The 23,892-nt window shown below is 34.7% G+C and overlaps 2 protein-coding genes across 2 annotated transcripts in view; both read left to right on the top strand.

Moving 5' to 3' along the window:
* Nucleotides 1–23,892, top strand: part of Ndufaf2 (NADH:ubiquinone oxidoreductase complex assembly factor 2) — a 172,573-nt gene that overhangs the window by 75,897 nt on the left and 72,784 nt on the right. The window lies entirely within an intron of this gene.
* Nucleotides 1–23,892, top strand: part of LOC101973121 (uncharacterized) — a 112,008-nt gene that overhangs the window by 75,899 nt on the left and 12,217 nt on the right. Inside the window, exon 4 of the mRNA XM_021722504.3 lies at nt 3,440–6,537. Coding sequence (XP_021578179.3) covers nt 3,440–5,468 — 2,029 coding nt within the window. The 3' untranslated portion in view covers nt 5,469–6,537. The remainder of the gene's footprint in view (nt 1–3,439; nt 6,538–23,892) is intronic.

Below are 23,892 nucleotides of genomic sequence, written 5' to 3'. Positions count from 1 at the left end.
CCTCTTTCCCCCACTACATTTATTTCTCCTTTGACCTTTCTTTCTACTGGTTTTCTGGATCTTTTGATCCAGAAGTCACTAGAGCTTGCCAGGCATCATTATGCTGTTACACAGGGGGCTGAGACAAATCTGAACTTTTAAGAGCATCAGGACCCTTCTATTCCCCTTCTGCAGCAGACCTACTAGGTATTAAACATAATCTTACACTGTATAATCAAAACCTGGTCTTGCCACTCACCCGCCATATCAAGACATTATTACAAACTAAAATTTTAGAGCTAATACATGTAGTGTTTCCTAAGCGCTATTATTAGCACTTTACATATAGTAGTATCACATGATCATATTTTACCTTATTTTCCCTATTTTATTAATAAGGAATCTGGATCACAGGAAATTTAGGTGATACTAAAGAATTTCAGCTGGTATATTTCAAAGCCAGGTGGTCTGGGTCCAGAGCCTGTGCTCTTAACCAATTGCCTGTGCAGTTATCTTAAGTTCATTCAGCATTTGCTTGTCAGTTTAGCTGGTGTCAAGGCATGCCGGGGTAATCTTAGCTATTTGTAGAGACCTTTAAGGCATTTCAGGCGAAGGTTGATCTCAGCAATTTCTGAACTGTTGTTTGTTTTAGGTGTACACTGGACCTCAGTGCTGTAACAACTATTTTCTTCATTTGTTCCCCCCAGCACTGACATTTCATAATGTTTAAATTGTGATGAGAATCTTGTCTTTGTCAGGTATGATTATAACCTGCCAGAGCCCACAAATAAAAAAGAATCAACTCAACGATTTCCAGAATAATATACTAGTAGGTTTCACTGAGATATTAAGGTTAGGAAAAGTAAAAAAGAATAAAATGGGGTGTTTTGGTGATGCCATGTGTGCCTGTAGTTAGCTTAAGTGACGTTTATGTAAAGATATTTTACTGTCCTATCAGGAGAGAAAAGCTTTTCTAGCCATTTATTCAGGATTTTATAGTCCTTATTTTCATGGTTGATATAATAAAAGAATAAAGTAACTTTATTTCCAGAGCACATTATTAAATATGAAGTGAAAAAAGATCAGTTGTATTTGTTTCTTTTTACAATTTCCCTTTCAAAATTCCCTAATAATTGATGAATGAAACCATTTCTCTTCCATATCACAAATTTAACTTTGTCTCTGAAGAAGAGCTAGTTACCAGTATTTTTTCAAATTCTAATATGTGTTGGAGCTGAGTTTAAGAACTCATTCCCTTGGCTATTTCTTTTAATAATTCAAAGAGTTTCAAGGTTATGCTTGGGTGGTTTTTACTGAGGAAATATATTTGTTTATCCATTTTAAATCAAGGATAAAACAGATAAATACTCATATTGGTTTTTTTGCCAAATAACCCAGTTGTCAGATTACTTTTGTATCTTTCTGTTTGCGCTTTCTCTGACTAAACTTTTTAAAATGGAGATTGAGTTTAAAATAGAAAACCTTGTTTCAAAGACGTGTATGATTTTTGTTTTTATATGAAGTAAAGCATGAAACATTAGAGTTGTAAAATGAAAATTCTTGTTGGATAAATGAATTTACCTATGAATAGGGGTTATGGATATGTTTAAAGATTTTAAATAAGAGGTTAGTGTTGTCAACAGTTCTCCCTCAGTTACCTTTCTTCAAGCCATCATACCTGATGAGATTTTCCAATCTCAGCAAAGTTGTTTTTAGGACAGACACCCAAGTAACAGTTCAGCTTATAGCCTTTGTGGGTATTTTTCTCAAAGACACTTTAGGACAGAAATGGTCATTATTCTCTGTCATTTAGATGTTATTCATCTAGAAGCAGTCAGATAGTATAAACATACCTTTAAGACCATACAAACACCAAGGTTCAGAGTGATTGGAGAGGGGAGTGGTGGCTGAAGACCATTTTCCATGAGGTCCACCTTTTCAGGATTTGGTTTGTCTCAGTTATTTTTGACAAAAACATACAAGGTAAAACTACCTGTCCCCATCATATCTCTGTTATAGGCAGGGCATATTTTAGAAAATCAATATATTTTAGTATCCAAAATTAATTTGCATATTTAAAATTTATATCAAAGTTTTATATTCTTTGTAGCATATAGAAAGAATTTTAATTTGGCAATTTTAAAGATCAAATATATCCCTTTGGTTCATAGCCTCTAATTACATATTATGTGAGTCAATATATTCATGTAACCTTGTATTAAAAATGTTATAGTTTACATAAGAATATAGTAACTATTTATAAGCCCAATCTTATTTGTCACAAAGAATCACCTCTATTAAGAAAGCTATTTTTTAGGGATGGAGTTGTGACTCAGTGGTAGATTGCTCACCTAGCACGTGTGAGGCACTGGGTTCATCCCTCAGCACCACATAAAAAAAATAAATAAATAATAAATAAATAAAATAAAGGTATTGTGTCCAACTACAACTAAAATAATTTTTTAAAGGCTATTTTTTAAAAAACACTTCCAGGTTAAAGCTTTTTTTAGTCCATATAATTGAGCATCTCTATCAATGCTAAAACTATTTAAGGAATAATACAGATTTTTATCCTCCATCAAGGCTAAAAGTGCTGTTGAAAAGAAGTATTTAGTATAGCCAAACTTACATATTTCTTATATAAACTCTTTTGGTTGTATATTGGTTGACACCACAGATAGTACAAAATGTACATGCACAAGATTTGAGTTGTAGAGGCCAACATTAAAATTCCAGTTTTCCTACCAGCCAATTGTCTGACCTAGAACCAAGTTTATTTGGATCAGTCCTCATTTTCTCATCTATCAAATGAGAACAATAAACTTTGAAGTGATGATTAAAAAAACAATAACGTAAGGAAAGCACCTAGTACCGTGTCTCAAAGCTTATATCCATTTGATTCCTAAGTTTAAAACATTACATTTTATAAATTTCTCTCGGGAATATTGTGGTAATCTCTCTTCTAATTTATCCTCAACATTGCCACCCAGCTCACTGTTTTGGTTTTTTTTGGTACCAGGGATTGAATCCAGGGTTTCTTAAGCACTGGGCCATATTCCCAGCCCTTTTTTAAAGTTTTTGTTTAGAGACAGGGTCACACACATTTGCTTAGGGCCTTGCTTAGATGCTGAGGCTGGCTTTGAACTTGCAGTCCTCCTGCCTCATCTTCCTGTATTGCTGGAATTATAGGCATTCACCACCACATCTGACGCCAGCTGTTTTTAAACCATTTTTTTTTTTGACCTGTTATCTTCTTGCTTTACTAAATCTGTCAGAGACTTTCTATTATCTCAGGGAAGAAGCCCATGGTCTTAGTCTGGGTATACTTGGGCTTTCCAGTATCTGATTCCACTATCACTTCAACCTCACAACCAATAGTAGCCTATCCCCATACACCCTGTACTTAGACCATCATGAATGCTTTCAGAGCTTTAGAAAATGATTTTTGCACTTTTTGTAGGTTTCTGTCCTGGATCCGGAGCCCAAGTGTCTGCTGTGCTATGCAGAATCTGAAAACAAACCACCGGGAGAACGCTGAGAACCCTGAGAGCCAGGAAATGGAACTGTTAACATTTATGGATATAGCCATTGATTTTACTGAAGAGGAGTGGGAATGCCTTCAGCCTGCTCAGAAAAATTTATATAGAGATGTGATGCTAGAGAACTATAGAAACTTGGCTTTCCTGGCCATGACTCCTAATCATATCCAAGAATATTCACCAGAAAAGGGCCTAAAACATATATTTCATGAAGTGATAAGTGCAAAATATGAAAGTTGTGATCTTGACTATTTACCACAAAAGAAAATATGGAAAACTACAAGTGAGAGTGAACAACATAAATCATATAAAAAATCAGGCCTTGTTAATCACCAGAGAATTTATACTGGAGAGAAGCCCTACGAATATAAAGAATGTTGCAAAGCTTTTAGTAAAAAAAAAGGTCTTATTTACCACAAAGGAACACACAATGGAGAGAAGCCCTACACATGTAAAGAATGTGGAAACGCTTTTGGTCAAAAATCAAACCTTATTCGCCATAGCAGAACTCACACTGGAGAGAAGCCCTACAAATGTAAAGATTGTGGCAAAGCTTTTGGCCAAAAATCACACCTTATTTACCACAGCAGAACTCACACTGGAGAGAAGCCCTACAAATGTAAAGATTGTGGCAAAGCTTTTGGTCGAAAATCACACCTTATTCGCCACAGCAGAACTCACACTGGAGAGAAGTCCTACAAATGTAAAGATGGTGGCACAGCTTTCAGTCTAAAATCACTCCTAATTTGCCACAGCAAAACTCACACTAGAGAGAAGCCCTACAAATGTGAAGATTGTGGCAAAGCCTTTGGTCAAAAATCACACCTTATTTGCCACATCAGAACTCACACTGGAGAGAAGCCCTACAAATGTACAGAATGTGGCAAAGCTTTCAGTCAAAAATCACACCTTATTTTCCACATCAAAATTCACACTGGAGAGAAGCCTTACAAATGTAAAGAATGTGGCAAATCTTTTGGTTACAAATCACACCTTATTTGCCACAGGAGAATTCATGCTGGAGAGAAGCCCTACAAATGTAAAGATTGTGGCAAAGCTTTTGGTCAAAAATTAGACCTTATTTACCACAGCAGAACTCACACTGGAGAGAAGCCCTACAAATGTAAAGAATGTGGAAAACCTTTTGGTCAAAAATCACTCCTTATTCGCCACAGAGTAATTCACACTGGAGAGAAGCCCTACAAATGTAAAGATTGTGGCAAAGCTTTTGGTCGAAAATCAGACCTTATTTGCCACAGTAGAAATCACACTGGAGAGAAACCCTACAAATGTAAAGAATGTGGAAAAGCTTTTGGTCAACAATCACACCTTATTCGCCACAGCAGAATTCACACTGGAGAGAAGCCCTACAAATGTAAAGATTGTGGCAAAGCTTTTGGTCGAAAATCAGACCTTATTTGCCACAGGAGAACTCACACTGGAGAGAAGCCCTACAAATGTACACAATGTGGCAAAGCTTTTTGTCGAAAATCATACCTTACTTGCCACATCAGAACTCACACTGGAGAGAAGCCTTACAAATGTAAAGATTGTGGCAAAGCTTTTGGTCAAATATCAAACCTGATTTGCCACAGGAGAATTCACACTGGAGAGAAGCCCTACAAATGTAAAGATTGTGGCAAAGCTTTTGGTCAAAAATCATACCTTATTTGCCACAGGAGAACTCACACTGAAGAGAAGCCCTACAAATGTACACAATGTGGCAAAGCTTTTTGTCGAAAATCATATCTTGCTTGCCACATCAGAACTCACACTGGAGAAAAGCCTTACAAATGTAAAGAATGTGGAAAAGCTTTTAGTCAAATATCAAACCTTATTTGCCACAGGAGAACTCACACTGGAGAGAAGCCCTACAAATGTAAAGATTGTGGCAAAGCTTTTGGTTATAAATCACACTTTATTCGCCACAGCAGAACTCACACTGGATAGAAGCCCTACAAATGTAAAGAATGTGGCAAAGCTTTTGGTGAAAAATCAATCCTTATTTGCCACAGAAAAACTCAAACTGGAGAGAAGCTCTACAAATGTACAGAATGTTGCAAAGATTTTGGTCACAAATCACACTTTATTTGCCCCAGAAGAACTCACATTGGAGAGAAGCCCTACAAATGTAAAGAATGTGGCAAAGCTTTTGGTGAAAAATCAATCCTTATTTGCCACAGAAAAACTCAAACTGGAGAGAAGCTCTACAAATGTACAGAATGTGGCAAAGCTTTTGTTGACACTTCAAACCTTATTCACCACAGGAGAAATCACAGTGGCGAGATGCTCTACAAATGTAAAGAATATTGCAAATCTTTTGGTCAAAAAATAGACCTTCTTCACAATAGCAGAACTCAATGGAGAGAAGCCCTACAAATGTAAAGAATGTGGCAAAGCTTTTACTCAAAAAACATCCTTTATTTGCCACAGAAGAACTCAACACTAGAGAGAAGCCTTACAAATGTAAAGAATGTGGCAAAGCGTTCACAGGAAAATTTACACTGGAGAGAAACCTTACAAATATAAGGAATGTGGCAAAGCTTTTAGCAATAAAACAGGCCTATTCACCACAACAGAACTCACACTGGAGAATAGCTGTACAAAAGTGAATAATGTGGAAAAGCATTTAATAAAAAATAAAACTTTATTCACCACAGCAGAAGATATCCTGGTGCATGTGAAATGTGAATAAAGTAATAGTACTTTTAAAGAAAGACTAAAACTTGGGGCTGGGGTTGTGGTTTCGTGGTAGAGTGCTAGCCTTGCCTGTTTGAGATCCTGGGTTCGATCCTCAGCACCACATAAAAATAAATCAGTGAAATAAAAAAAAGAAAAAGAAAATGATTTTTGCTATATCACCCTTAAACTGAACTAGTCTATAAGAAAAGTACAGGTTCAAGGACAAGAAAAAACAAAACTGCTGAGAAATGACCACAGCCACTTCAACTTTGGTTTTCTTTTAAAACAGCCAACAAGCAATGCAAAAGATATGCACGAGATGAAAGATCTAAGCTGGGTGGATATGACTGAGCCTCTCTGTCATGACAAATTCCTGGTGTTCAGTGACTCCTATAGCCCTGATTGATTGAGATGTTTACTAAGTCAGAGGAGCCTAGAATCACAAGTTTGTGATTAACTAAAAACCTTTAGTTGTTGGTGGTGAAAAGGTAAATCAGCCTACATAAACTCATGTCACCCTGTTACCATAAAGTACTTTTCTTACATCTGTTTCTTTACTATTTTTTATTCCTTCCTATGTCAGGCTTACATGAGGTTTCATTGCAGTGTCTTTAGCCATAACTAGCCACAGCTCTTCATGCTTTTATCACTTGTCCTCATCATCTTTAAAAGTCAAGTGTATATGAGAACATTTTTTGTTAATTGAGGTAAAATTCACATGAAATAAAATTAATCATTTTAAAGTGTATATTGCAGTGCCATTCAGTACATGTTGTTATGCAGCTATCACTTTTGTAAAGTTCTAAAACATTTTTTGAAGGTATTTTTTAACCTGTTGCATAATGTCTTTAAATAAATGACTGGAGTATGTTTCCATCTCTTGGTTTTTAAGAGCTTGTCTTAATGGCTAACTATCCTAGTATTTATAAGTTTATTTGTATTAAAATATATGCAATATAAAATTTACTACTTTAATCATTCCCAAGTCTATATCTGTGTTAAATTTAATCACACTGTTTTGAAACAGTAGTGTCCCAATCTGTTTTTCTCTTGCAAGCTGAAACTATAAACAACTCTTTATTTCCCCTATTACCTTCCATGCTGCTTTCTGTCTTTATGAATTTTATTACTCTAAGAACTTCTTATAAGTGAATTCATACAGTATTTGTCTTTTTGTGACTGACTTATTTTACTTGGCATAATGTTCTCAATCTTCATCCATGTTATACCAAGTGTCAACATTTCCTTCCTATTTAAAGCTGAATAATATTTTGTTCTATGTGTGTACCATGTTTTGTTTATTGATTCAGCTGATGATGAACAATTGGAATGTTGGCTATTATGAATAATTCTACGGTGTATATGTATGTACAAATGTCTCTTTTAAACTTCCTTTTGATTCTTTTCGTTATATAACCAGAAGAGGAATATCTGGATCATATGGTAATTCTGTTTTTCATTTTTTGAGGAATCTCCATATTGTTTTTCTCAACATCTGTACTATTTTAATACCTACCAACAGTGAACAAGGGTTTTAGTTTTTCTACATCCTTGCCAAAGCTTGTTATTTCCTGGGGTGTGTATATGTGCACGCATGGGCATGGTTGTGCACACACATTTTTTTTTTTATGGTAGCCATTCTAATGCTTGTGAAATGGAATAATATAAATCAAACTTAGCACAGAAAAAATTATAACGGAGGAACTAGGGTTGTAGCTTAGTGGTAGACCCCTTACCTTGCTGAGTTTTGATCCCCAGCACCACAGGGAAAAAGAAAGAAAGAAGATTATGATGGAGGGTGGACCTCATTTAGAGAGAGTGTCAAAGTCTAAATCTGAATACTGTGCTTATTGATTCTTTCCATTCCATTGTACCCAAATGATAGTTTCAAAGACTTATGACAGAGAAATCAGGAAAACTTAACCGGGAATTGGTCAAAACAAACCCCAGCAAACTCACTTGGTAAAGAAAATGAATTACAGAATTTATGTATATTGAAACTTGTACAGAATAAAACTATCCCCAAAGCATAAATACTGACTTGGTATAGTATATAAGTTTTGGTAGGAATTTAACAATCTTAAATAACATTCCTTTCTCTACAGATTTATTTCCCTAAGTTTTTACACATTGAAGAAGAACTGAGCTGGGTGAAGTGGTACACACCTATAATCCCAGTGGCTCCAGAGGCTGATGCAGGAGAATTACAATTTCAAAGCAAGCCTCAACAACCTAGTGACCCCCTAAGCAATTTAATAAACATCTTGTGGCCTTGGCTCAAAATAAAAAAGAAAAAGGGCTGTGGGTATATCTCAGTTATTAAGCCTCCCTGAATTAAATCTCTGGCACCAAAATAACAATAAAACAAAACAACTGATAATAGTTAGAAGTAGTAACACTCTTTAACAGTAATAATTACATTATTGTCGTAGAATCATTTAAAGTCAACAAGCCACCTGTGAGCAGTGGATAGAGCTCAATAGTAGAACCCTTGCCTAGTATGCACAGGCCCTGGCATCAATTGCAGTAGTCTTTTTTGTTAAAGTACAACCTTGCTTTATTCATGAGTGTGAGAGCCAGAGACAAAGTGAGAACATGAGAGTATTTAGTTTAATAAGGAATAAAAAAAAAAGCCCTAAAGTTTTTTAAAAGTTTTTTTTTATTAAAATGGTCAGACTGAGAATCTGTACTTTATAAGGGAGTTGGTTCTTTTTATCTAATAAAAAAACGCTATCATATGAATTAGCTCACCTTTAGTGACACCCAAAAAAATGACATATACAGATTAATGTGTATTCATGTGCTCAACAAGATTCTCACCATCCTTCCTGTATAAAACCCATTTTTCCTCTTTTTCTGGAATTAGTCTTCTGATCTCTATTATCACCTTTCTTTGCCTGCCTAACTCCTTCTTTGGTAGGTATCTTTACAGAAAATTTCCTACTTGTCTTTACTTCACAGTTCTGGGTCCTTTATTTTTTTTTTCCTGGTGGTATTATAGCATACAGCATTTTCACTGTTATACTAACATTTCAGTCAATCTGTGTTCTTAAGTATTTGACTATTGAGACCACTAGTATGTCCTGGAACAGTAATAGCTGAAGAGACAAATTTGATGCTGTTGTGTTTAAAATTGTGCCATAGCATGTCTTGACATTCCTCCAGGAATGTGAAACCATTAGGTTATAAGATGTGAGTCATAGTGGAAAAAAAATATTTGGATTAATGAACCAGAGTATAAATAACTGAGCCTATATATAATAGTACAGTATTTGACTTAGGCATTCAGTATATATACAAGCAGTAAGGTGAAGAATTTAGATTTGTAAAGCATAGAAAAATATATGTATTACAGAAATTTAAATTTGTGTAGAGAAAGAAAGTTGTGGCACAATAAAACTGTGTTATAACATTTAGTATGCATGAGGCACTGTGTTCAATACCCACTAACAGGGGAAAAAGAACTTATGTTATAATATCATTCTCTTCCTTTTTCAAAAGATACATGACATTGAGAACTCAAAGAGCAATAAAATTACAGTGAAAGGGGAAAGTAAAATTCGAGTAGGAGAAAATAGTCAGACATTCGACTGATTAAAAACTCTAATTACTTGTACATTTTCTTTTTTTAAAAAAATTTTTTTAGTTGTAGATGGACACAGCATTATTCTGTTTATTTATTTTTATGTGGTACTGAGGATCGAACCCAGTGCCTCACACATGTGAGGAAAGCTCTGTATCACTGAGCCACAACCCCAGTCCCTACCTGTACATTTTCTAAGTGAGGTTGCAGATGCAATTCAGAACTCAATTCAAAAAGGAAAACCTTTAGACTAGAACTTCACAATGGCTATGAGATCAGTTATCTAAATAACTACTTGTAGTATAAAAGAAAAAAATGATACTTATTTTTTAATATCTTTAGTACTCCTATCTGATGTGATTTTATTCTGTGGTTTTTATAAATAAACACTGTATAATGTAGTGAACAAGTATCCTTGATAACATCCTTTGAAAAATTTGATAATTTTATTCTAGACTATGTGGTATAATAGCACAGAATAATGAGCAATGGTATCCTCTAAGGTTTTTAATTCAATAAAAACAGTTTTTCTGGGAGTCGACATGATATAGTCTGGTATTCAGCTTCTTTGCTGATTTGGCTTTATCTAGTGGTACAGACCACTACATTTCTACCAAAATCAACTTCCTCCTTTGTAGACACACACAATTGACACTACATTTACCAGCTTCTTTTGAAATAAGATGTGGCTATATGACTAAGTTTTCTACAGTGTATTGTGAGTGGAAGTCATGTGAGTCAATTCCTCACTTGGCTCCTAAAAATATTCATAATGTGTTTCTCAGCGATTTTTTTTAACCCCCTTGATGGAATAAAACAGGAGCATTCAGGGAAACCTTGGAAATCATGTATTGAACATGAGTGAGTAGCCATCTGCCTGGATCCTTGAATGACTATGTGGAAAGAGCTCCACAGCCTACCTAACATCCACGCCAAGCTGTTAAATAAGAATGAAATATGTTTCCTCACTGCAAGCTGCTTAGTCTTGAGAGTCAATTTTTTATCTCAACTTAGCCAACCCTATCTAATACAATATTTTAGGAAATGTAGTCAAATAAAAGTTGAACTAGATTTAAGGGCTCATTGTCATCAAGACATGTTCTTTCTCCATGACATGACTGAATTGATTTCATTCATAGATAGTGGTTCTAGGTCTATGTGGTTTTTGTATCATGATCAAAGACCTTAAGAGAGTGTTTTCCTAGAAGTTCCCCCAAAAGTTCTAGGAAAACTCTGATTGGTTCAGGCAGGGTCACTTTTTGTGGTTAAAGGGATGAAATACTATGGCCAAACTTGGTTTACATTCCTACCTCTAGGTGCAATGATAGTCCTACCCAAACCCTGGGCACAATACATGGCATGGAATACTGAGTGAGATCTTAAAGAAATAATTTATGAACAACAAAGAATAGATACCAGAATACATATGGTTAGGTTTTTTAAATCAATATAGACATGAAACGATAGTGGACTTAATGAGGGAGCACGTATAAATATAAAAGAATAAATCAAAAGAATGTTCAAAGAAAAAAGTTGGGTTTTTTTTTTTTTTTAAGTTTGCATTGTTGGGCTGGGGATGTGGCTCAAGCGGTAACCCGCTCGCCTGGCATGTGTGGGACTCTAGGTTCGATCCTCAGCATCACATAAAAATAAATATGTGTGTCCTCCGAAAACTGAAAAATAAATATTTAAAAAAATTTCTCTCTCTCTCTCTCTCTCTCTCTCTCTCTCTCTCTCTCTCTCTCTCTCTCTGTCTTCTATCCCTCTCTCTCTTTAAAAAAAAAGTTTGCATTGTTGGAGAGGGGAATAGTAGAAAAAAAATGACTTTTAAAAAGTTTTATTTGAAAAAAAATTTACCATCTTAACCATTTTTAAGGGTTCAATGATGTTGGTATATATTCACACAGTTTTAAAAAAGTGGTTTTGAATTGGGAATAAGAAAATACTAGTGTGGTCAAAAGATTTGAAAGGAAAAACAGTTGGGGCCTGAGAAAAATGGCTCTTGCAATCATTGATCACACAGGGACCGTAGATTTCCCTGTCCTGGGAAGCCTGTAGACCATAGTTTTGGGTAGGCAAGTGACAAAGCAAGATAGCTAACAGAAAGGAAAGGGTGTACAACTGGATAATTGACATCAGCATTAAGCCTCTTAGTAAACTAAGGTTTGTGATCAGTGTCGAGGAGTAGCATCTGCCTAGTCAGGTAAAAGAACTTATATGATTAGTATATATGGGGCAGTGGTATCTTTCCTAAGCTATAAGAAATCAGACTCAAGCCAAGATTTCATAGAAGCAGATTCTGGAACTGAAGAACAGAGTAAAGACCAAGAAACAAAACTCCTTGCCACATGATTAGTACTAGCAGGAAAAGTGACTTCATAGCCTGGTGTGGTGATATACATTCATGTAATCCCAGCAACTTGGGAGGTGAAGGCAGGGTGATCACAATTTCCAGGCCAGCCTCAGTAATTTAGCAAGATTATGTCTCAAAATAAAAAAATTTAAAAGGACTGGGGTTGTAGCTCAGTGGTAGAGAGCTTATAGGTTCAATCTCTAGTACCTTCCTTTCAAGAGTAACTTCATATTAACCAGATGACTTCAGGTACATTAAATGTTTCCCTTGCTTCAATGCAGAATTCTCACAGGTAGGAAGTTAAAGGATGTATTCATAAATATAAGACAACTTCAGGGACTAGGTTCTAAGGGCATTATTACAAGATATAGAATTCCATGTAACAGACTTAAAGACTTCTAAGTGGAACATTGCTTTAATTAAAAAAGAAAATTGATTATTTGAATACATTGAGTGGTTAGAATTATGGAAATAATTGTGGTACTTTTCGTCATAGAGATAAAAGTTAAAGTGGCACACGGCTATAATCCCAGTGGCTCCAGAGGCTGAGGAAAGGAGGATGGCGAGTTCAAAGCCAGCCTCAGCAACTTAGCAAGACCCTAAGCAACTCAGTGAGACCTTATCTCTAAATAGAATATTAAAAAGAGTTGAGGACATCACTCAGTGTTTAAGTGCCTTTGGGTTCAATCTGAAGTACAAAAAAAAAAAAAGTTAAAATAATGGAAGGTAATCTCTGCTGTGTCAATGGTATAACTTTAAGGAATCAGTGCAAAATAGCAATGATATGTCATCCTTATTATTTACAAATAATCATTATTTACAAATACTATTTACAAATACTACTATGTGTAGTGTAAAATACAGAACACAACAATGTGCATCAAGTGTGTCGCAAGGGAAAACATACAGTATTGGTGTGTTTCAGCATTCTATTCTCTTTCCCTTGAATGACATAGGGGAACTACTTAATGTTTTTATATGCCTGCCCCCTGCCTGTATTGAGGATAGAACCCAGGGTGCTCTACCACTGAGTTCCATTCCCAGCCCTTTTTAAAATTTTTTATTTGTCAACAGACCTTTATTTTATTTATTTATTTATATGTGGTGCTGAGAATCAAACCCAGTGCCTTGCACATGCTAGGCAAGGTGCTCTACCACTGAGCCACCACCTCAGCCCAGCCCTTTTATTATTGCTGTTTGTTTGTTTTGAGACAGGATCTCCCTAAATTGTCTCAAATTTGCAGTGCATCATATCTTAGCCTCCCAAGTAGTTGGCATCATGCACCACCCCACATGGTAAATATATATTTTAATAAAAACATATTTAAATCTGTAATTTATCTGAATTGCTGCATATTAGCACAAACATATTGATTAGCTGAAATTAAGAGAGATGTAGTAACTCTACCTGTTTTTTTATTGGTTGTTCAAAACATTACATAGCTCTTGACATATCATATTTCATACTTTAGATTCAAGTGGGTTATGAACTCCCATTTTTCCTGTTTTTTTAAAAAGAAAAAACTACACACACACACACAGACACAGACACACAAGAATTTTTTTCAAATGGGTTTGATTAACTGTAATAATGAAAAGCAAAAGAGAGTTCAAATTGTGCATTAATTTTCCTTAAGGGTAAGGAAGTAGATGCTGAGATTGTGGTTTTTCTCAATCCCTTTGCTAGCCTATAAGCAGTGCTAATGTCACAGAAGTTAGATTGCTCTGTGGTATAAAAAGAAGAGATGCTGTAGGAAGTATACACAAAAATGGGTTGGTAAAAGGAAACAGGTAAAAAAAGGAGAGACAATATGAACCTGATATATGTGGACATTGTTTTTAGCATAGAAAGTAATTATATAGGACACTTTTTAATTTCCACATGAAAATTAGAAACAATTCAGAACACACCTTTCCCCATGGAGTTTTTCCTAGCACCTTAATTTCCTCAATTATAAGAATGAAAATTGTTGTAAGAATTATAGACAAAAATAAAAATAACATTTAATAGAACTATGACAGAATTGTTGCTTAGTAATAATTATGTTCGTTTCCTAAATGAGTCAGATAACATTGATTAACAAGCCACATTAATATAATATTGATCCATTGCTAAATTAGTCTGAATTACAGATCTCTGAAATCTGCAATCTAAGAAGTAGCAGAAGTAGGAAAAAGTGTTAAGCTTTTATTATTTATTTAGAATTTTAAAAATTTAGTTCAATTTAATTCAGTGATCAAAACTGATCACTTAACTGATCAAAATTCTACAGAACACGACAGTATCCCACTATGCTTTACCAGTGCACCTTTAAATATAGGCAGATTTCCACTTTTGTGTGCACTTTACTTTTAAAGATCTCCATCTTAGAACAACATTTTCATGTTGCAGATCATCATACTTATGACTACAGCCTTTATTTTTTTGAGCATCAATGAAAAATAAGGATTAAGTAGATAAAGTAGCAGGATGGATGGTGTTTTTTGCAACTTTGACAAGCAAAATGAGACCAGCTTTTGCCTTTCATGCTCTTATAGATTTCCTTTTTGGTAAAATCATAATTGATTAGTGTATTTTTTTTTTTACCAGTGAACTGCAGTAAAGAACAAAGGTAAAATTTATGTCAGCCACTTTTATTTGTTATTAACCAAGGTAAAGTTTTATCACAGAGAATGTGTAATGCCTAATATAAATTGCTCTTGCTGAAATTTTCTTTACTGTCTTTGTTTTGACTGTTTGTGATTGGCTCAAATACCTCAAACTCTTTCCCTGCACAGGCCTTCCAGGTCTGTGGGACTGGAGGTAGTAGGGAGAATGCCACTCTAGTGAAACTGTGCTTCCTTGAGGACAATTAAGAGGTTTTTTTTGTCCTCTTGCTATTCAGGCTTCTTTTCTCTTCCTGAGGACACCTTGCTCCAAAGTGAAAGAATTACTTCTCACTGAACTTATCTTGTCCAAACACTGGAAACAAGACTTAAGTCAGGTTCCAGCCTTAAATCATAGACAATGACTGAAGTAAGCTTTATACCTCTTTGGAGTTTGGAACTGTAGGAAAAATCCCACCTAGGCTTTCCACCTATTACTTAGAAGTTCATGACAGATTGCTTGACTAATTTCATGAAGGAAAAAGTAGGGAAATAAACAAATATGTGGTTGTCTTTCTGCCTTTCATAAAATTTTTTGATTTTGTTAGAGAACCTGTCTGTGTCCATGGATGGATTTTATAACCTGAAGAGTGTAAACTTGGTCTAAATCAGTTATTTTCATATGTCTTCTTAGAGCCCCTAGGAATGAGAGGAGATACCTCTGTGGAAGGGGAAGGGACAAAAGATGGGTTGTGCTCTGGACTAGGAGAACTTGTCTTAAATGGTTTTATATATTGAAAGTCTACAATGGAATATTACTCAGCATTAAAAGAAAATAAAATCATGGCATTTGCAGGTAAATGGATGGAGTTGGAGAATATAATGCTAAGTGAAATAAGCCAATCCCTCAAAACCCAAAGACCTAATGTTTTCTCTGATAATGTGGATGCTGATCCATAATGGGGCCAGGAGAGCATGGGAGGAATGGAGGAACTTTCGACAGGGCAAAGGGGAGAGAGAGGAAGGGAGGGGCATGTGGGTAGGAAAGATGGTGAATGAAATGAACACCAGTACCCTAAGTACATGTATAAAGACATGAATGATATGACTCTACTTTGTGTACAACCAGAGACATGAAAAATTGTGCTCTATATGTGTACTATGAATTGACATGTATTCTGCTGTTATGTAAAACAAATTGGAATAAATAACTTTTTTAAAAAAGAAAAAAAATGAAAGTCTATTGAAGATATTTTTTAAACAGTGAAAATCATTGGTACCCAGCCTTTTACCAAGTAAAATCGATTTTTGTGTTCAAGGATTTATCTGGCTCACAAATATACTCTTATAGTTTCTGTTAAAGATAATAAGTATCACACTTGATTAGATTGTTCTGTCATCGTTTTCTACATCAGAATAAATTTCTATTTATTAATAAGTAGTGCCTTTTGGTTAACTAAATTAAATAGATTAATAAAGAGCATTAGCAATTTCATGGATTAATAAGTAAATAAATATAATTTTAAAAATTAAGATGAATACATGACTAAGTGCATTCTATTTTTTCATTAAAATGTTCTTTTTTAAAAATTGTTATGTGTTCTGTGAATTAGTAACAGCTAACAGTGCAGTCCTTGACTCTTTGTTTTTTAATTATTTAAAATTTATTCTGATTTGTTATACATGGTGGCAGAATGCAATTCGTTTCATATTACACATTCAGAGCACAGTTTTTCAAGACACTGGTTGGACACAAAGTATTTTCACACCATTCATGTCTTATACATGTACTTAGGGTAATGATGTCTTATGCATTCCACCATCATTCCTACCTCCTCGCCCTCCCTTCCCCTGCCTCTCCTTTGCCCTATCTAAAGTTCCTCCATTCCTCCCATGCTCCCCCCACCATCACCAGTCACCATTGTGTGTCTGCAGCCTTATACCAAAAAAAAAAAAAAAAAATTGACCTGTGGTTTTGGGGATTGGCTTGTTTAACTTAGCATTATTTCTCCAGCTTCATTCATTTACCTGAAAATTCCATGATTTTATTCTCTTTTAATGCTGAGTAATATTCATTGTGTATATATATATACCAAAGTTTCCCTATCTATTCATCTACTGAAGAGCATATAGGTTGGTTTCATAACTTAGCTGTTGTGCATTGTGCTGTTACAAACATTGATATGGCTGAGTCCCTATAGTATGCTGATTTTAAGTCCTTTGAATATAAACCGAAGAGTGAAATAGTTGGGTCAAATGGTGCTTCCATTCCCAATTTTCCAAGGAATCTCCATACTGTTTTCCAGATTGGCAGCACCAATTTGCAGTCCCACCAGCAATGTATGAGTGTGCCTTTTTCCCCACATCCTCGCCAACACTTATTGTTTGCATTCTTGATAGTTGCCATTCTGACTAGAGGGAGACAAAATCTTAAGAGTAGTTTTGATTTACATTTCTCTAATCGCTAGGGATGTTGAATATTTTTTGCATGTTTGTTGATTGATTGTATATCCTCTTCTGAGAAGTGTCTACAGTTCCTTGGCCCATTTATTGATGGGTTATTTGTAATTTTTGGTGTTACGGCTTTTGAGTGCTTTATATATCCTAGAGATTAGTGCTCTATCTGATGTACTTGTGGTAAAGATTTGCTCCCATTCTGTAGGCTCTCTATTTACCTCACTGATTGTTTCTTTGGCTGAGAAGAAGCTCTTTAGTTTGAATCCATCTCATTTATTGATTCTTGGTTTTAATTCTTGTGCTGTTGGGGCCTAATCTGACATGATGGAGATTTGGGCCTATTTTTTCTTCCATTAGGTACAGGGTCTCCGGTTTAATTCCTAGGTCCTTGATCCACTTTGATTTGAGTTTTGTACATGGTGCTTGATGAGAGAATAGAAGTTTAATTTCATTATGTTACATGTGTATTTCCATTTTCCCAGCACCATTTGTGGAAGAAGCTATCATTTCTCCAATGTATGTTTTTGGCACCTTTGTCTAATATAAGATAACTGAAGTTATGTGGGTTAGACTCTGTGTCCTCTATTCTGTACCATTGATCTACAGGTCTATTTTGGTGCCAATAGCATGCTATTTTTGTTACTATTGCTCTGTAGTATAGTTTAAGTTCTGGTATTGTCTTCTTGCTAAGGATTGCTTTAGCTATTCTGGATCTCTTATTTTTCCAGATGAATTTCATGAATGCTTTTTCTATTTCTATAAGGAATGCTATTGGGATTTGGATTGAGATTGCATTGAATCTGTATAGTGCTTTTGGTAGTATGGTTATTTTGACAGTATTAATTGCACCTATCCAAGAACAAGGTAGATCTTTTCATCTTCTAAGTTCTTCTTTAATTTCATTCTTTAGCATGTTGTAGATTTCATTGTAGAGTTCTTTTACCTCTTTTGTTAAATTTATTCCCAAGCATTTTTTGAGGCTATTATAAATAGGATGATTTTACTAGTTTCACATGCAGTGAATTTGTCACTGATATATAGAAATGCCTTTGATTTGTGGGTGTTGATTTTATATCCAGCTACTTTGCTGAATTCATTTATTCTAGGAAATTTCTGGTGGAATGTTTTGGGTCTTCTACATAGAGGATCATCATCTGCAAATAGTGATAATTTGAATTCTTCTTTTCCTATCCATATCCTTTAAATTCTTGCATCTGTCTGATTGCTCTGGCTAAAGTTTCAAGAACTATGTTAAGTAGAAGTTGTAACAAAGGGCATCCCTGTCTTGTTCCAGTTCTTAGAGGGAATGCTTTCAATTTTTCTCCTTTAGAATGATGTTGGCCTGGGGCTTAGCATAGATAGCCTTTACAATGTTGAAGTTTGTTCCTGTTATCCCTACATTTTTTTTAGAGAGAGAGAGAGAGAGAATTTTTTTAATATTTCTTTTTTAGTTTTCGGTGGATACAACATCTTTGTTTTATTTTTATGTGGTGCCGAGGATCGAACCCAGCGCCCCCTCGAATGCCAGGCAAGTGCGCTACTGCTTAAGCTACATCCCCACCCCTATCCCTACTTTTCAAGTGTTTTTGAACAAAAATATTTTATCAAATGCTTTCTCAGCATCTATTGAGATGATCATTTGATTTTTATCTTTGAGTCTATTGATGTGATGAATTATATTTATTGATTTCCATATGTTGAACAAACCTTGTATCCCTGGGATGAATCTGACTTGATCGTGGTGTACTATCTTTTTGATATTTTTTTTATTCAATTTGCCAGAATTTTATTGAGAATTTTTACATCTATATTCATTAGAAATATTGGTCTGAAGTTTTCTTTCTTTGATGTGTCTTTTTTCTGGTTTTGGAATCAGGGTGATATTGGCCTTGTAGAATTTGTTTGGAAGTGTTTCCTCTTCTTCGATTTCATGAAATAGTTTGAGAAGTATTGGTGTAGGTTCTTCTTTAAAGGTCTTATTGAACTTTACAACATATTGAAAATCCAGTCCTGGGATTTTCTTGATTGGTAGTCTTCTGATGGCGTCCTCTATTTCCTTACTTGAAATTGATCTTTTTAAATTGTGTATATCATCCTCTTTCAATTTGGGCAAATCATATGACTCTAGAAATTTTTCTATGCCTTTAATATTTTCTATTTTATTGGAGTACTAATTTTCAAAATAATTTAATTATCTTCTGTATTTCTGTACTATCTTATGATATTTTCTTTTTCATCATGTATGTTAGTAATTTGAGTTTTCTCTCTCCTTTTTTTCGTTAGCATAGCTAATGGTTTATCAATTTTATTTATTTTTTCAAAGAACCAACTTTTTGTTTTGTCAATTTTTTCAATTGTTTCTTTTGTTTGAATTTCATTGATTTCAGCTCTAATTTTAATTATTTCCTGTCTCCTACTGATTTGGGGGTTGATTTGTTCTTCTCTTTCTAGGGCTTTGAAATGTAATGTTAGGTCATTTATTTGTTGACTTTTTCTTTGAAGGAATGAATTCCATGCAATGAACTCTCTTCTTAGCACTGCGTTCATAGTGTCCCAGAGATTTCAATATGTTGTATTGTGTTCTCATTTACTTCTAAAAATTTTTTAATCTCCTCCTTGATATCTTTTGCAACCCGTTGTTCATTCAATATCGAATTATTTAGTCTCCATGGATTTCGAATAGTACTTATTTTTTGTTTTATCATTGATTTCTATCATTGTGGTCTGATAGAATGCAGGGTAGTATCTTTACTTTTCTGTATTTACTAAGATTTGCTTTGTTGCATAACATATGGTCTATTTAGAGCAGGATCCATGTGCTGCTGAGAAGAAAGTGTATTTGCTCATTGATGGATAATATGCTCTATATATATCATTTAAGTCTAAGTTATTGATTTTATTATTAAGTTCTATAGTTTATTTCTTTAGCTTTTGTTTGGTAGATCTATCTATTAGTGAAAGACGTGTGTTAAAGTTACCCAGAATTATTGTGTAGTGATGTATTTGACTGTTGAACTTGAGAAGAGTTTGATTGATGAATGTAGATGTTCCATTGTTTGGGACATATATATTTATAACTGTTATGTCTTGTTGATGCATCCTTCCGCTAAGCAATATGAAATGTCCATCTTTATCCCTTTTGATTAACTTTGGCTTGAAGTCTACTTTATATGATATGAGGATGGAAACTCCCGCTTGCTTCTGTAGGCCATGTGAATGCTATATTTTATTCCAACCTTTAACCTTCAGTCTGTGGGCATCTTTTCCTATGAGATGAGTCTCTCGAAGGCGGCATATTATTGAGTCTTTTTAAATCCAATCTACCAGCCTATGTCTTTTGATTGGTGAGTTTAAGCCATTAACATTTAGGGTTATTATTGAGATATGATTTGTATTACTGGTCATTTTTTTTTAATTTTTGGCATTAAGTTTGACTCGGTTTCTCCTTTGGTTGGCTTTTCTTTTATTGTAGTTCTTGCCTTTGCAGATTTTCGTGGTTGTTTTTCCATTTCCTCCTTGTGGAATATTTTGCTAAGAATGTTCTGTAGTGCTGACTTTCTTGCTGTAAATTCTTTTAGCTTTTGTTCATCATGAAAGACTTTTATTTCATTGTCAAATTTGAAGCTTAATTTTTCTGGATATAAGATTCTTGGTTGGCATTCAATGCTTTTAGAGCTAGGTATATGTTGTTCCAGGATGGCCTGGCTTTGAGAGTCTGGGTGTAAAAATCTGCTGAGATCTGAATTGTTCTTCCCTTATAGGTAATATGATTTTTCTCTCTTATTGCCTTTAAAATTCTATCCTTATTCTGTATGCCAGGCATTTTCATTATAATGGGTATTGGTATAGATGGGTTGTAATTTTGTACACTTGGTGTCCCATAGACCTTTTGTATTTGATTTTCTAATTCATTCTTTATACTTGGGAAATTTTCTGATATTAGTTCATTAAAGAGATTATGTATTCCTTTGGTTTGAATCTCTGAACCTTCCTCTATCCCAATATATCTTAAATTTGGTCTTTTGATGGTATCCCATAATTTTTGGATGTTCTGTTCATGGTTTCTTATCATCTTCACAGTGAAGTCAACTTTATTTTCAAGATTGTATATTTTGTCTTCATTGTCTGAGGTTCTGTCTTCCAAGTGGTCTAGTCTCTTGGTGATGCTATCTATTGAGGGATTTTTCGTTTTGTTTTATTTTATTATTATTTTTTTATGTGGTGCTGAGGATCAAGCTCAGGGCCTCGCACACAGCAGCCAAGCACTCTACCACTGAGCCACAACCCCAGCCCTCTATTGAGTTTTTTAATTGGCTTATTATTTCTTTCATTTTGAGGACTTCTGTTTTTTTGTGTGTGTGTGGTTTTTTTAAATCTCTCTTTCTTGAAGTAATCTCTTGCAACCTGTATTTATTCACTTATCTCTTTATTGGTATGATCGATTTTTGCCTGTATCTGCTCACTTACGTTGTTCTTTAATTCCCAAATCATTTTTTTGTTTATATTCTGAACTTCTTCTCTGATATTTTACCTGCTTCACTATCTTTTAATTCTATTGTAGTGTCTTGGTTTCTTTGTTTTTTCATGTCTATGTGTCTTCCTCTCTTGCAGTGTAGATCAAAGATATTATAGCTTCTGCTCTATTGTCTTATAGTGTGCCTACAGATTACCAATATCCCACTTTTAAGGAAGAGATCAATATTAAAGAACTTAATGTACCCAACGTGCAGCCATATATCAGTTAGCTTCTATGTTTATATTTACACTTTGTCACTATGAGTTTGGTTATCTTCAACCATATAATCAATAGGTTTACATAATGGTTTACAGTACTGGGAGGTTGGCTGAGATGTTTATGAGGTATGATGTAAGAATATGTAGGTATTAGATTAAATGACTATTGAGAGGATAATCATAGGAAGTTGGCTGTTAGTAGGAGAAACAAGAGATAGGCAACCCTATGCAAAACTCTCTGTTACCTCAGCAACAGTATAACTGTTAGCCCCCCTAGTAGAGAAACCTTTGGTGCAGCTAGGCCATAGGGACCTTGGTGATGTCTTACCAGGTCCTTATTTTTGTCTTTTGATAGAAGCATTGATATCCCAGTTTCTTGTTGGTGGCAGCCTCAAGCCTGTATGTTTCCTGATGTTGGGCTGTGGAGCCAAGCTTTGGTGAATAAGGAACCCCAGCACAGGCGGCAGGTGGCTCTGCCTCAGAACTCCAGGCCACAGTGGCATGGGTCTAGTCCTTGACTCTTTTATGTTTTATGTTAAAAGACCAAGTACTTGGGACTGGAGATGTGGCTCAAGCGGTAGCCCGCTCGCCTCGCATGCGTGCGGCCCGGATTCGATCCTCAGCACCACATACCAACAAAGATGTTGTGTCTGCCGAGAACTAAAAATAAATATTAAAAATTCTCTCTCTCACCCTCTCTCCTCTCTCATTCTCTCTTAAAAAAAAAAAAAAGACCAAGTACTTGATAGCAATGAAACCTGTTAGGTCTGGAAATCAATTTCTGTTAAACTATTTGAGTCTGCAAATAAACAGTCAACTCTACCTGAATCCTACTAAATCCAAAAATATAGTTTGGAGTAAGGTTTATAAATGTCATAATTTTATAATTCTCTAAATTCTAGTAATATTTGCTACCATTTTTTTATTCCTTCCATTTTTCTTTTTACTTCTCTATTGACATCCCAGAGTGTTTCAAGTTAGAGTTTGAAAGTGAAAATCAAATACTTGATTATTCTGATTTATACCTTACTGTGAGTGTTTGCAACCTTTGAGAGAAGAAAATATTCATCTCTTTTATCTGAAGAGTAATCCAAATGGACTTTGTTTGCTTTAATTAGTAAGTGTTGTTAAAAATGAAGACTTTCAGTCTTCATCATAAATTTCTTCTTATTTTAAAATAGTCTCTTGTAAAACCGGGATGTCCATCTATTTTAAAACCTATCTGACTACAAATTTCATTATCTCTTCATTCATTCCTTTTTTATGTATTAAGGTGAGTACCCATAATTCAGATGTATTTATTTCAGAATCACCTACTGTTAGTTTCTCATATTGTGTTTTATAACTATATTATTATATTATATATAATTATATATTATATAGCTATATTATATATTTTTAACAAATTTTTAACTATAAATATACTTTATATATCAGAGATAATTTAAACATATAAAAGGTATAGGATATACTAAGTAAATAAATTACTTTCAAAATTGATTTCTACACCTTAAACAAAACCTGAAATGGCAGCTTCTGTTTTAGTTCTTCAAAGTGAACATGTTATTATGTGGACTAAATTGCCATGAATTCATTGTTTTTATTCTTTTCTTTTTCTACTGCAATGAAATATTCAGTAAGTTTGTTGATTGGATAGCATGTTTTAGAACTTCAAATTTTTATTTAAATATTATATTATGGATGCCGCAGTCTGGCTGGGCACAAAATCATGAGCCACTCAAGCAGGAACAAACTTTATTTTTGAAACTGCCACCAATACTCCGTATGCTCCCGGGAAGATTGCCGACCAACCCACAAGGCATTCTCCTGGACCCCCACAGGAAGTCCCTCCTCCGGAATTCCCTCCTACTGCACTTCCCCAACCAATGGGAACTCTCCAGGAGTCCAGTAGCAGGCCGCAGGAGTCCAATATCCATATGAATGCAGATCTTAACATAATCATATCATCTCAATGGCTT

Source organism: Ictidomys tridecemlineatus, chromosome 1 (assembly GCF_052094955.1).
Source record: "Ictidomys tridecemlineatus isolate mIctTri1 chromosome 1, mIctTri1.hap1, whole genome shotgun sequence".
Classification (NCBI taxonomy): Eukaryota; Metazoa; Chordata; class Mammalia; order Rodentia; family Sciuridae; genus Ictidomys; species Ictidomys tridecemlineatus.
This window is presented reverse-complemented; position numbering and strand designations above follow the sequence as displayed.